The sequence below is a fragment of the Nansenia antarctica genome, assembly GCF_963989245.1.
Source record: "Nansenia antarctica genome assembly, chromosome: 7".
NCBI classification, from domain to species: domain Eukaryota; kingdom Metazoa; phylum Chordata; class Actinopteri; order Argentiniformes; family Microstomatidae; genus Nansenia; species Nansenia antarctica.
Window position 1 is genome coordinate 29,533,612 of NC_137677.1, and position 15,000 is coordinate 29,548,611.

At 46.1% G+C, this 15,000-nt stretch overlaps 1 protein-coding gene across 1 annotated transcript in view; it reads right to left on the minus strand.

The window, feature by feature from the left end:
* afg2a (AFG2 AAA ATPase homolog A) overlaps positions 1-15,000 on the minus strand; it is a 145,494-nt gene that overhangs the window by 50,999 nt on the left and 79,495 nt on the right. Inside the window, exons 11-12 of the mRNA XM_080537348.1 lie at positions 14,389-14,546; positions 1-72 (exon numbers count right to left, since the gene is read on the minus strand). The exon at positions 1-72 is cut by the window's left edge and continues 82 nt beyond it. Coding sequence (XP_080393474.1) covers positions 1-72; positions 14,389-14,546 — 230 coding nt within the window. The remainder of the gene's footprint in view (positions 73-14,388; positions 14,547-15,000) is intronic.

The window sequence follows — 15,000 nt, forward strand, 5'->3', positions numbered from 1 at the left end:
CACACCCTCCCCTGGAGCTGGAGGTCTGAGGGAGGGCCCCTCCCCTGGTCCCCCTCCCCAGAGAGAGCCCCCCTCCCCTGGTCCCCCTCCCCAGAGAGAGGCCCCCTCCCCTGGAGCTGGAGGTCTGAGGGAGGGCCCCTCCCCTGGTCCCCCTCCCCAGAGAGAGCCCCCCTCCCCTGGTCCCCCTCCCGAGAGAGAGGCCCCCTCCCCTGGTCCCCCTCCCCAGAGAGAGGCCCCCTCCCCTGGTCCCCCTCCCCAGAGAGAGGCCCTCTCCCCTGGTCCCCCTCCCCAGAGAGAGGCCCTCTGATCAGGGCACGACGCAATGCATGGAGACCTGCAGGAAGACACACACACACACACACACACACACACACACACACACACACACAAAGGCAAGGCAAGTTTATTTGTACAGCACACTTCATACAACAGGGGCAATTCAAAGTGCTTTATATACAGCAGAAAAACAATAGAGAAAAAGAAGGATAGTAACAAAATAAAAATGGCAAGAATAGATAAAAAATGTAAAAAATAAACATGTAACTATATAATAAGACAATGAATGAAAATATATAGCTAGAAGTGTTTACAGCGCTTGGTTTATGGATCATAAAACTCATAATTGCTGCAGAACATGAAGGTTTTTAGTTTAGATTTAAATATTTAAAGGGTTTGGGCCTGTTTGATTTCTTCAGGGAGTTTGTTCCAGGAGCATGCGGCAGCGTGACTGAAAGCTGCTGCACCGTGTTTTGTTTCTCAGCTGACCTTAGGGGCCTTGCTGGAATATAGGGTGGGAGGGGATCTGATATGTATTTGGGTCCAAGACCATTTTGTGATTTGTATGTAATTAGGAGGATTTTGAATTCAATTCTCTGTGAGACTGGTAGCCACTGTAGGGATCTCAGGATTGGTGTAATGTGTTCAAACTTCTTTGTTTTTGTTAGGACCCTAGCAGCGGCGTTTTGGATGAGCTGCAGCTTACGAACAGCGCCTTTAAGCCCCTTTTCCACTATCGGGCCAGCCCGGGCCAGCCCCTCTTTGGCGCTTTTCCATTTGTCGGGCCGGGTCGGGTCAGGTCGGTTCGGCTCGCTTCTTTAGCTCCCCTTCGATACCAGGGTCTAAATTTAGATCCGGAACCTTTTTGCCAGGCTGCGTGTGACGTGTGACGCTGCACACCGTTGATTGGTCAATGGAAATCGTCATCCCATGTTCATAGATTTCTTCGCTAACCGCCATCTTGAAATACCACATTCGCTCTTGGAAAATGTCACTACAGTTTCTGTAATAGCTTATTAATAAAGATTCGAAAAATTATGCTGACCATCGTATTATCTTAGTTTAATGTCATTTCAATGCATCATAGAACTTTTATTTGAAACAAGCATAACACAAAAATCGCTATTATGCACCGTCTTTGCCCGTGAATAACACCGGCTGTGAATGTGGTAGAAACACAATACTCCTTTGCTAACTTCACCATCGGTCTACGGTAATTTTGAGCCATTAACCACCGCGCTGACACCCCGAGAAGTTGTGCTTTTAACCGTAAAGTCAACGAACCGGGAGTTCACCCGGCCGCTGCTGCTCGCAGCACCGCTTGCTGCTGGTTGAAAGTCCCGTTGACAGCGGGGGCAGAGAAACGTTTTAACAGGGAATTCGCTCCGCGCTGTCGACGGTGATAGGAGTGTAGGATCGATACCATTCAAATGGTTTTGGATTCCCTGTCCTCTCCCCTATCCGGACACGTTTGAATTGTTATCCTAACCCACGGTAAACCGAAGTTATTAACCCGCAAAGGGCACCGTGTTTGTCCGTGAATAACACGGCACACAATGATACTACAGTTCATAAAGCAGACAAGTGAAGGCAGTGGTTTTAAGGGTTCAAAAAACATGACTTTATTATGTGTACATAGCTTCCTCTCTCTCTTTCTCTTTCTCTCCAAAAAAATCACGGTTAGTAATATACCACATGCCGAGGAAAAAGTATACGATAGCTTCAAGTTCCTCCATGTCGCTGTTGTTGTGGCTGTGTTGTGTCTCGTGAAAATATACGTCACCACCATGGCGCGCTTTTATGACGCGTAACTCCGCCTACTATCGCCTACTCCTCCTACTAGTTCCTGGTCTGTTGTGTATAGTGGAAAACCAGAACTGTTCAAAAGCGTGCCGAAGCGTGCCGACCCGAAGCAATCCGGGCCGATAATGGAAAAGCGCCATTAGTAGACCAGCTCCTTTAGATAGGCCTGTTAGTAGACCAGCTCCTTTAGATAGGCCTGTTAGTAGACCAGCTTCTTTAGATAAGCCTGTTATGGCGCTTTTCCACTACACTGCCCGGGTCGGCACGGCACGGCTCGCCTCAGCACGCTTTTGAACAGTTCTGGGTACGACGTTTTCCACTATACAGGAAAGACCCGGAACTGTAGGAGGAGTTACGTGTCATAAGATTCCCGCCGCTATACAGATCAGCGGGGGGAAATGCGATTAGAATTATGTCCAAATGCAGCACTATCGTGCACAGATCAGCCTTACAACATGTAACGTTAAGTGCCTGTTACTTGCCGTTTTCAGTTCTAGTAGACTAGACAAGCCCCGTTTCTATTTTTATTTCTCCTGACACGTTGAGCACTGTGCTTTTTTTTGTTGGTGAACTACCGTAATAAGCCTAGAAAAGTTCAACTGTTCAAAAAGTGCAACTTCTCTGCTTTCAGAAACTGTTTGAATTTTTTAGATTGGGCATATAGTTCATGAATTACGGTAGTTTGAAGGAACAATCCTGTCTGCAGCGGCAGCTCGGGTTTCGGAGCAAGACAATCTATCGGCATTAGTCAAATACATGCTCACATCCAGTCATCCGCTCACTGCTCTCCATAAAAAATGGCACATCCATCAATAATATTACATAATAACAACTGCTCTGATTAGATTGCTTAGATTGTTTAATACATTAACGGGGGGAAAAGCGAGATGAACTCGCGAGTGTCATGCTTCCTCTATTGAACGGAAAGTCCTATCTATTCCATTCAAAGTGTTTTAGTCTTCCCCCTTTCCACTGGTAATAAGGAATTGGCAAGAATAGGTCGATATAAATAGATCAACATAATGCAGCACTATCATGCACAGATCAGCCTTAAAACATGTAACGTTCGATATATAACCGTGCGACGTATTTCTACGGAAAGGCTGACTGACGCGGGGCTCATACAATCTCCGCGTTCGTTATAGATACGCTTGCAGCAGGGGGTGAACTCCCGGTTCATTGAGTTTACGGTTAAAAGCATATCTTCTCGGGGTGTCAGCGCGGTGGTTCAGGGCTCAAAATGACCGTATACCGATGGTGAAGTTAGCAAAGGAGTATTGTGTTTGTACCACCTTCATAGCCGGTGTTATTCACGGACAAACACGGTGCCCGGAGGCACCCTTTGCGGGTTAATAACTGTGGTTTACCGTAGGATAACAATTCAAACGTTTCCGGATAGGGGAGAGGACAGGGAATCTGAAACCATTTGAATGGTGTCGATACGACACTGCTATCACGGTCGACACTGACATTATTTATATATACAGCATATGGATGTTACCTGTCTGTTAACTGCCACTTTCAGTTCTACAGGACATCGCCATAATAGCGATTTTTTTTGTTATGCTTGTTGTAAATAAAAGTTCTATGATGCATTGAAATGACATTAAACTAAGATAATACGATGGTTATCATATTTTTTCTAATCTTTATTAATACGTTATTACAGAAACTGTAAGTGACATTTTCCTAGAGCGAAATCTGTTGTGGTATTTAAAAATGGCGGTTAGTGATGAAATCTATGAACATGGGATGACGATTTCCATTGACCAATCAACGGTGTGCAGCGTCACACGTCACACGCAGCCTGGCAAAAAAGTACCTTTCGGCCCTGTAGTTCCTGCTCTTGAAGGGTAGCTAAAAAAGTACCTTTCGGCCCGGTTCGGCTCGCTTCGGGCCAGCTCGGTTGGCAATGGAAAAAGGATAATAAACCGGGCCAGACCGGGTCGACCCGGGCTGGCACTGTAGTGGAAAAGCACCATTAGTAGACCAGCTCCTTTAGATAGGCCTGTTAGTAGACCAGCTCCTTTAGATAGGCCTGTTAGTAGACCATTACAATAATCAAATCTACTGGAAACTAATGCATGAATGAGTTTTTCAAGGTCTTGCTTGGACATGAAGCTTCTTCTTCTTGTTATGTTTTCATGTCTTTTTGGTGTGTGTGTGTGGGGGGGGGAGACCAGGGGGGGGGAGACCAGGGGGGGAGAGACCAGGGGGGATTCACAATCAGACATGACTGCATCCTGTTTATACTGTTGTAACTTTATAGGTTACATGATTGAATAATATGTTGCATGATTGATTGACAGTTGAAAGGATATTGATTAATATGTTACATGATTGATTGACTGTTAAAAGAGATTGATTGATGTGTTGCATAGTTGATTGACAGTTATGTGTTATTATTTATCGTTAAGGTTCTAGAATGCTTTGTATGTTAGAAGTTGACAGTTTGTTTTTGAGAAATGAAAAATTGTACATTGAATAGAAAGTTAATTATCCAATAGCTCGTTTTATAGAAAGTGATCAGAAGTGTAAGACCTGCAGATTGTATATAAAGAACCTTTCTTGATATCACCAGTCCTAGACATCCTTTCAGAAGGTAAAAATACTCAATCTTTTGGTGCCGAAACCCGGGATAAACATGAACTGTTCGAATGGAGATGCTAGCCAGATGCTAGCTGGATTGGCTGAAGAAGAACGTCGGACCGAAGGTGAAAGAATGAGACGAAGGCGGGGTACCATCAGATGCGCGACTACACGAGTTTTGAATCAGATTGACTTGGAAATGGCCAAGCCAAATACGGATACTGATCACTTGAGCACTTTATTGGATATGCTGGGCGTTAAGGAGGACAGTTTGTTTGAACTCGACCACGGAATAGAACAGCTGACTGTATTGGATGATTTGGAGGCGGAGATTGAAACAGAGGAGGAATACAGGGAACGCGTCATCACACTGAGGAGTCGCGCACAGCGTATGATAAGGAGACAGGAGGAGCGGAACCCAATACCAACGCAGCAGAGGGTGAGCGATGTTAATTCAGCTGCATCATCAGCACAGAGACAATCAGTAAAGCTACCACGGTTAATTATTGACAAATACAATGGAGATGTCAGTAGGTGGCAGGACTTTTGGAGCCAAAAGTAAGCATTCTGCTATTCACCAGAATGATGCACTGTGCAAAAGAGAGAAGTTCCCTTACCTGAAAACATATCTCACTGGACCAGCTGCAAAGGCAGTATCAGGACTGATGTTAACTGATGTAAACTATGATAGTGCATAGTGTTGTTCCGATACCATTTTTTGATCCCGATACCGATACCGATACCTGACCGTGCAGTACTTGCCGATACCGAGTACCGATCCGATACCACAGCGTTTGAAAAAACAAAACAAAAAAACATGTTTTTTGAGCCGCATACTCACCTCGATGTAAAATTATTGCTAACACTTAGTCTGGCACTGCTCAAAACCTTTGTAAAACAGGAAAAAATACCAACAGAGAGTGAATACTATAGAACTTTTTTTTATTGTCTACCTGGTATGGTGACAAGAAAATCAACCCCTTATAAAACCTGAAATGTGGCTCTCACAGATGCCAATCAGTGCAATATCCATTTAAGATATAAAACAGTCGTAGTAGTAGTGCAACAGCAAGTGAACATTTACAAACAAAATAACTTTAGTACTTAAAAAAAAAAAAAAAAGTACTCGCCGATACCGATACCAGCATTTTTGTGCGTATCGGTGGCCATGCCGATACTAGTATCGGGATCGGAACAACACTAATAGTGCAATCACCTTACTGCAGTAGGTTTGGAAGGAAAGATCTTGTGATCAGTGCTCACATGTCAAAGCTACTGAATCTAACTCCTGTGAAGAAATCCTCTGATGTGAATGCATTGAAGCAGCTATATGATGAATGTGAAATTCAGATTAGGAGCTTGGAGTCATTGGGTGTAGTTTCAGGAACCTACGGAAGCCTACTATAACCAATCTTACTGCAGATGATTCCAGATGACATAGCTCTTGAATAAAGTCGTCAGAGGAAAGTAGATGATGAATGGAAGGTCTCTGAGATAGTCAGATTCCTACAGAAGGAAGTTCAGAGCAGGGAAAGAGCACTACAAATGACAAAATCACCTTACCAACAGAAAGCAGAGAGCAAGCCATGGAAGCAGTCATACTCATACAATGACATGAAACCGAAAAGCCCAAGAATGCAATCTGCTGCTGCACTGCATACATCCAGCCAGAAGACACACAACTGTTTATGACAGTGCAGACCATAACACAGAACATTGCCCAGACCACAATGTTGCTGAACGCAAAGACAAACTGATGAAAATGGGAAGATGCTTTGTGTGTTTAGGACAGAAACACATTGCAAAATTCAGTAAAGTAAAGGATGTGTCATGTGCAACATGTGGAAGAAGACATCACATTGCTGTGTGCACTGGGAAGAGAAGTGAGGTGCAGCGCCCCACTGTGTCTGAAAAGGCTGTCGTTTCCTCAGCCATCCCCCACTCAGAGAAGATGAAACCGAATGGACAGAACACTGTGCTGCTACAGACTGCCACGGCCTGGGTGGGAGGTCCATCAGGCAGGAAGATAGCTCGCTGCCTTCTAGACGGAGGGAGTCAGAGGAGCTTCATTCATGAAACCTGGTGAAGAGCCTGAAGTTACCAGTGATCAGGCAGGAGACACTTACTCTTCACACGTTTGGCTCCTCTGTCCCTGTAACGTCACGACACAACACAGTGAAAGTCATCTTGGAGAATGTCTGGGACACGCAGCAGAGAATAGAAATAGAGGTTATAGAAACCCCACAGGTGTGCTCAGCAGTGATGAAGGTCCCTGGTGACCAGATCCAACATGAACTCAAGAGAATGGGACTGCAGCTAGCAGACTTCCCAGGAAATGATGATGATCCTGAGCTCTCCATCCTGATAGGAGTAGACTACTACTGGAAAATAGTATCAGGCAGAGTGGAGAGGCTGACAGATACTTTAGTTGCATTGGAGAGCACCTTTGGATGGTCTGTGCAGGGACCAGTATCCATGTCAAGTGTCACCGAGGCAACATGCATGTTCATCCAAAAGGATGAAGACACACTCATCTCCAAGCAACTGAGTGCATTCTGGGAAATTTAGTCTCTGGGTATCACAAGCGAGAAAACACAGAACCCAGCAGAAGAAGAGCTCCCACACCTCCACAGCCCTCAGACTCAGCACTGGGTCCCCCCAGGGCTGCGTGCTAAGCCCCATCCTCTACAACCTCTACACCTACGACTTCACCCCCGTCCACCCCAGCAACTCCATCGCAAAGTTTGCAGACGACACCACCGTGGTGGGCTGCATCTCGGGGGGGGGACGAGGCGGCGTACAGGGATGAGGTAGAGCAGCTGAGCAAGCTGTGCAAGGTTAACAACCTGCTGCTGAACCAGTCAAAGACCCAGGAAATCATCGTGGACTTCAGGAGGAAAAAATCTGAGGTCCAGCCCCTGCTCATCGACGGAGAGAGCGTGGAGAGAGTCTCAACCCTCCGATTCCTGGGGCTGCACATACAGGATGACCTGTCCTGGAAGATCAACACAGCAGCCATCATCAAGAAGGCACAACAGCGGCTCTTCTTCCTGAGAGTCCTCAGGAAAGACCACATCGGACAGGAGATGCTGGTGACCTTCTACCGCTGCGCAGTGGAGAGCATCCTCACCTACTGCATCTGCATCTGGTTCTCCAGCTGCACAGCCGCAGAGAGGAATGCGCTACAGAGAGTCGTGAGATCGGCCCAGAAGATCACCGGCGCCCCTCTCCCCTCTCTGGAAGAGCTGTACAACACACGCTGCCTCAGGAAGGCCTCCAAGATCTCCAGAGACCCATCCCACCCTGGGTACGAACACTTTGCTCGGCTGCCCTCGAACAGGCAGTTCAGGACCATGTTCGCAAGGACAAACAGACTGAAGCTCAGCTTCTACCCCAGGGCTATCCAGGCCCTGAACACAGCAAAGACCTAGGTTCTAGGCCCTGGACAATCTAGACAAATTGATGGCAGCTACTAGATTGAAATCAAGTGTAATACTGAAACACAACTGTGTACATTTCAAACCTGCAAACTGCGACACTTTAAATGAATGTGCAATAACACTATGTGCAATATGACAACCCTAGGGTACATAAGGTTCAGAGAATAGGAAATGTTAGAATAGGTATAGCATAGCATAGAGTACAGCACAGTGTTTTATTTGTATAGTATAGTATAGTGCAGCGGTCGGGAACCTATGGCTCGCGAGCCATATATGGCTCTTCCGGTGACGGCATATGGCTCCCAGACAATTGGGTTGAAAAGTAAAAAAAAAAGAAAAGAAAAAAAGTTTGGAACTGATTTTAAAATACTTGTGATATTGCGTAATAATACTGTGTCATTTTAAAGTAAACAGAAATTAGTTTTGAAGTTACATTTCACGGGACTCTTCACGGGACCCATGACCCGTGACCCGTGGGTCGGGAACCAATGTCTCGCGAGAGTGTCAGAGGTCGTTGTAAAGGTGAATAAATAAAAAACAATTTGATCAGATAGTGAACTAGCTTATACGCTTCAACCCTTGTAACGAGAAAGATGGCAAAAAGAAAAAAAGACGATGATTACCGTGCATTCCAGGCTGCGTGGACAGAAGAATTTGCATTTGTGGAGATCGCAGGATCTGCGGTATGTCTAATATGCAATGATAAAATTGCATCGATGAAACGGTCAAATATAAAGCGGCACTTCGATACGCATCATGCTTCATTTGCATCGAAATATCCAGCGGGGGACAGCAGGAAAAAGGCATGCGAGGAGCTACAGCGGAGAGTGCAGACGAGTCAACAGCAACTGCGTGGGTGGACCAAGCAAGGTGACGGGAATTCCGCTAGCTTTGCGGGTGCTTTGGCAATAGTCAGGAATGGAAAGCCATTCACAGATGGCGAGTATGCCAAAACATTCATGCTTGATGTGGCCAATGAACTGTTTGATGACTTCCCAAATAAAGACAAGATAATCAAACGAATAAAAGACATGCCTCTGTCAGCAAGAACTGTTCACGATCGTAGCATCATGATGGCAAATCAAGTTGAGGAAACACAAATTAAGGACATAAACGCCGGGACATACTTTTCTCTCGCGTTAGATGAGTCAACAGATGTTAGCCATCTATCTCAGTTCAGTATATTTGCCAGGTATGCTGCAGGTGACACACTGCGTGAGGAAAGCTTGGCTGTTTTGCCAATGAAAGGGACAACCAGAGGAGAGGATTTATTCACGTCTTTCATGGAGTTTGCTAAAGAAAAAAAACTGCCGATGGATAAACTTATTTCTGTCTGTACTGATGGTGCACCCTGTATGTTGGGGAAGAACAAAGGATTTGTAGCGTTGGTTGTCAAGGGGAAAGGTGCTCAGCCGTTTTGCAGCTTGCCTGAGTGAAATCCGGACTTTTCTTCAAATGAAAGGCGTCAAGCATCCTGAGCTAGACAACACTGACTGGCTCCTGCAGTTTCACTATCTCGTGGACATAACAGGCCATCTGAACCAGCTCAATGTGAAAATGCAAGGTATTGGAAATACAATCTCATCCCTTCAACAAGCAGTGTTTGCATTTGAAAGCAAGCTGGAAGTATTTCTCAGGGACATTGAAACAGGTCGTCTTCTGCACTTTGTAACACTGCAACAATTTAGAGATGCATGCTTAGCAAGTGACTCCACTCAACATCTGGATCTCCAGCAGCTAGCTGGCTTTACGTCCAATCTCCTGCAGTCATTCAAAGCACGTTTTGGAGAATTTTGTGCGCGCACTGGTCTTTTCAAGTTCATCACTCATCCACATGCACTGTGCAGTGGACAAAATCGACCTGACATGCATCCCTGGGGTCTCTATGGGAGACTTTGAGCTGGAAGTTGCTGACCTGAAGGCATCAGACATGTGGATGAGTAAGTTCAAGACACTTAATGGAGAGTTGGAAAGTCTTGCGCGACAGCGAGCAGAGCTGGCGAGGGAACACAAGTGGACAGAAATGAAAAAACTTCAACCTGAAGACCAGCTGATTCTGAAAACTTGGAACGAGCTTCCTGTGACATACCACACAATGCAGCGTGTTAGTATTGCCGTATTGACCATGTTTGGCTCTACATATGTATGTGAGCAGTCATTCTCGCATATGAGGAACAAACCTCTTCTTATCCACCTAATTTTTCTGGTTTTCTGCTCGAAATGACATGCCCACAGTGAATATAGAATATCTCCACAATCACAAGGGCCTTCATAATGATATTGTTATCAAATGAAAGCTAACACCTGTGGGGTGGCTGTAGAAGTGTCAGAATCAAAATCTATGTTACTGTGTCAGAGCAAATAGAGCTAGAACATTATAAAACATCTCAAATTCAGTCTCCGCCTAAAAAAACAACAGCTTTTACAGTGAATATCACCTTGGAAACCTGATAACCAAGCCCAAATCATCTAGGAATCAGTACTCCAGGGTCTTATTAGTACTTGTGCCAAAGCCGATGCTAGTAATGTGAGCAAATGCAACTTTGTACCTGTTTTAGTACAGGTATGTTTAGGCGGACACCTATATGTTTAGGCCATTTGGAGATATTTTGGCACCATCTTTGACCTTTGACCTTTCTCATGTATCAGATTATTTTTTATTATTTTTTATTTTTTGGGGTTGGCCGACCAATGGTATGGAAATTTAGCGTTGAAACCGGACATGACACATTCTCCAGTTGGAGAAAACTGGAAGTGACTTAGGCCGTGTTTACCGTCTCGGGAAAATAATTGTGGCATCGTATAGCATGCAAAGTTGTGAAAAAAATGTGATATCGATGAAGAGAATTGATCGAGGTAAACTCTTTATATCACTTCGGATGCCCATCGGGGTCCGTGGATAAGAAGACCAACCTACGCTCACGTTTAACTGATGGAAGCCTCAACGCCTGCATGAAGCTCAACCTCACCACGTATGAACCAGACTACAAGGACATCAGCAAAACCATGCAGCACCAGAAATCGCATTAAAAGTAAGACATATTTAATTTATTATATGTTAAAAATACTATATGGCTCTCAATGAAATACATTTAGAAATATTTGGCTTTTATGACTCTCCCAGTCAAAAAGGTTCCCGACCCCTGGTATAGTGGATAGTGTACATAGCCTTTATTTATGTAAACCAGCTCTTTTCCCTTCTTGTTTTTTGTTTTTTTTTCCTAGCACCAGGGGAGCCCCCCCTCCCAAATTTCGTTGTTTGGTACCTGTACTATATCAATGACAATAAAGACCATTCATTCATTCATTCATTCATTCATTCATTCAAGAGGCTCTACAGATGTTGGAGAGAACTACAACCTTCAAACAGAGAGAACTACAACCTTCAATGATGGACGAGAGAACTACAACCTTCAATGATGGACGATACCAGGAGAGAACTACAACCTTCAATGATGGACGATACCAGGTGGAGTTAAATCCAGCCGACCTGCCTACCAGGACAGACTGTTGAAAACCTGACATAGAGCAAGCTATGGAGGAACGGACCCAGTATTCTGGCATCACCTGACCAGTCAGAGGAGACTGACGATGACCATGTTCCAGAAGATGTGAACACAGAACTCAAATCCAGTCACCAGGTCACTGTACAGCTCACTGCAAATGACACAGACCTCACCGAACCAGTGTTGGAGCTAGCCAGACACAGCAAACTGAAGAGAGTCTTTAGAGTGACCGCCTGGATAAAGAGATTCATAGCCAATGCTCGAACGAAAACAAAGACACAAGGAGAACTGACTGCTGACGAGCTCTTCGAGGCAGAAACGTACTGGATCAAAGTAACACAACAACAGAGTTTCAGTCAGGAGATAAAACTAACTTAGGAAAAAGCCTAAACAATGACCCCTAACCCTAACCCTAAACAATGACCCCTAACCCTAAACAATGACCCCTAACCCTAAACAATGATACCGATACTGGGTTCTGCCCAGCAAGCATAGATACTCAGAGAGCAGCACCCTGGGTTCTGCCCAGCAAGCATAGATACTCAGAAAGCAGCACCCAGGGTTCTGCCCAGCAAGCATAGATACTCAGAAACACTGATACAGTACTACCATGATCAGGTGATGCACTCAGGAGTAAGAGACACTCTAGTACAAGTCAGAGAGAGATACTGGATCTTAAGTGCTAGGCAGATAGTCAAGGGCAATGTGGCAGGATGCAAGAGGTTCAAGGCAAAGGCCAGACGACAGATCACTGCGCCTTTACCAAAGGACAGAATAACTGAATCCCTCTCTCTCTGTCTCTCTCTCTCTCTCTTTGTCTCCCTCCTTAATTTTGCAAAGTAATCTACTCAGACAATGCAAGAACGTTCAAGAGAGCTAATCAGGACTTGAAGGAGCTGTGGAAAGCCATCAAAGATCCCCAACTGTTGGAGTTCTTCTCAGAAAGGGGCATCACTTGGAGATTCATTGCAGAGCGAGCAGCCTGGTGGGGAGGATTCTGGGAGAGACTAGTTAGATCAGACCCAAGCCCTTTCCGGCTGACACACAGCCTCCAACGGCTAACAAGGCAGAGATCACACCAAGATGGAAGTACAGGCAGAGACTTACAACCAGCTTCTGGAGTAGGTGGCGGAAAGACTACCTACTGGATCTGAAGTCAGCACATCGCTGTGACACACCGCCACCCACCGCACTGAAAGTGGGTGACGTTGTGCTCATTGGAGAAGATAACACACCCAGGGAAACCTGGAAACTGAGAAGAATCACAGAACTGTTTCCAGGCAGAGATGGCCTTGTTAGGTTGTGCTCAGTTCCCACTACCTCAGGGACATTGTTGAGGAGACCTATTCAGTTTCTGTATTGTTTGGAGATTTAGATGAACAACAAGGTAGTCCATCGGCGGGGAGAATGTTGTAACTTTATAGGTTACATGATTGAATAATATGTTGCATGATTGATTGACAGTTGAAAGGATATTGATTGATGTGTTGCATAGTTGATTGACAGTTATGTGTTATTATTTATCGTTAAGGTTCTAGAATGCCTTGTATGCAAGATGTCATATAAGTTGACAGTTTGTTTTTGAGAAATGAAAAATTGTACATTGAATAGAAAGTGAATTATCTAATAGCTCGTTTTATAGAAAGTGATCAGAAGTGTATGACCTGCAGATTGTATATAAAGAACCTTTCATGATATCACCAGTCCAAAACTTCCTTTCAGAAGGTAAAAATACCTACATATACGTTCCAGAACCAGAAGGAAGCCTGTCTGTCTGTCTGTCTGTCTGTCTGTCTGTCTGACGTTTGAAAAACAACACACACACACGCAAGTACTTGACAGGGGTCTGTGTGTGTGTGTGTGTGTGTGTCCCCTCCACACACACACACACACACACACACACACACACACACACCACACTCACACTCACACTCACACTCACACTCACACTCACACTCACACTCACACTCACACACACACTAGGGCTGCCACGACTAGTCTCCTAGTCGCGACGACATCGATTACCAAAATCGTCGCTGACATATTTGGTAATCGACGTCATCGCAAGCCACCGTCCTGACCGGATCAATCCTTAACATGCTGGTTAAGGATATGAGAGTCAGCAGTTTGCACTCTCTACTACATTTTAAAAATGTGTTTGATGCCTGAGAAGATGCACTATACCCTTTGTTTTGCACTATTACATTACATTACATGCAAGTGATGCCAGAAATAAATATGCTTCTGCTGCAAGCTGCAAAGTTCATTAAAAGATCTATTTTTGAGTGAACAATCATTTTAATTGTCTTTATTTTTAGTTAGCACATGCCTACAACAACAACTAACAACTTCAAGCTAAATTTAGAAGCTGATTTAGAAGATGATAGCTAAATAAGAGCGATTGAGTTATTGTGCGATAAGCTGTAATTTATGATCTGATTAGTCGACTAATCGTTAAAATAATCGGTGACTAATCGACTATGAAAATAATCATTTGTGGCAGCCCTAACTCACACACTCACACCCACACTCACACCCACCCACCCAACCACCCTAACACACACACCCACACACACTCACACACTCACACCCACCCACCCACTCACACCCACCCACCCACACACACCCACCCAGCCACACACACCCACACACACCCACACACACACACACGCACACACACACACACACACACTCCCACCCCCCCACCCACCCACACACACCCACCCACCCACCCACCCACCCACACCCAGCCACCCCCCCCCCCCTGGGTCTACTTGCCTGCCTCTTTGCAGACAGCGGCCAGGTCGGCTCCGACGTACCCGTGGGCGGAGTCAGCCAGCTGTGTCACTTCCTGTGACGTCACGCTACAGGGGAGGGGCCTCAGCAGCCGGGACAGGATGTCCCCCCGCTCTGCTGCGCTGGGCACGCCCACCTGGGGGCAGAGTCAAGGAGGAGTCAGGGAGGAGTCAGGGAGGGGGTGGAGTCAGGGAGGAGGGGCAGAGTCAGGGAGGAGGGGCGGAGTCAGGGGGGATGGGCGGAGTCAGGGAGGAGGGGAGGAGTCAGGGGGGAGGGGCAGAGTCAGGGGGTGGGGCGGAGTCAGGGGGGAGGGGCGGAGTCAAGGAGGAGGGGCGGAGTCAGGGAGGAGTCAGCAGGGAGGGGCGGAGTCAGGGAGGAGTCAGGGGGGAGGGGAGGAGTCAGGGGGAGAGGCGGAGTCAGGGGGAAGGGCGGAGTCAGGGAGGAGTCAGGCAGGAGGGGCGGAGTCAGGGGGGAGGGGAGGAGTCAGGGAGGAGGGGAGGAGTCAGGGGGGAGGGGCGGAGTCAGGGGGAGAGGCGGAGTAAGGGGGAAGGGCGGAGTCAGGCAGGAGGAGCGGAGTCAGGGAGGAGGGG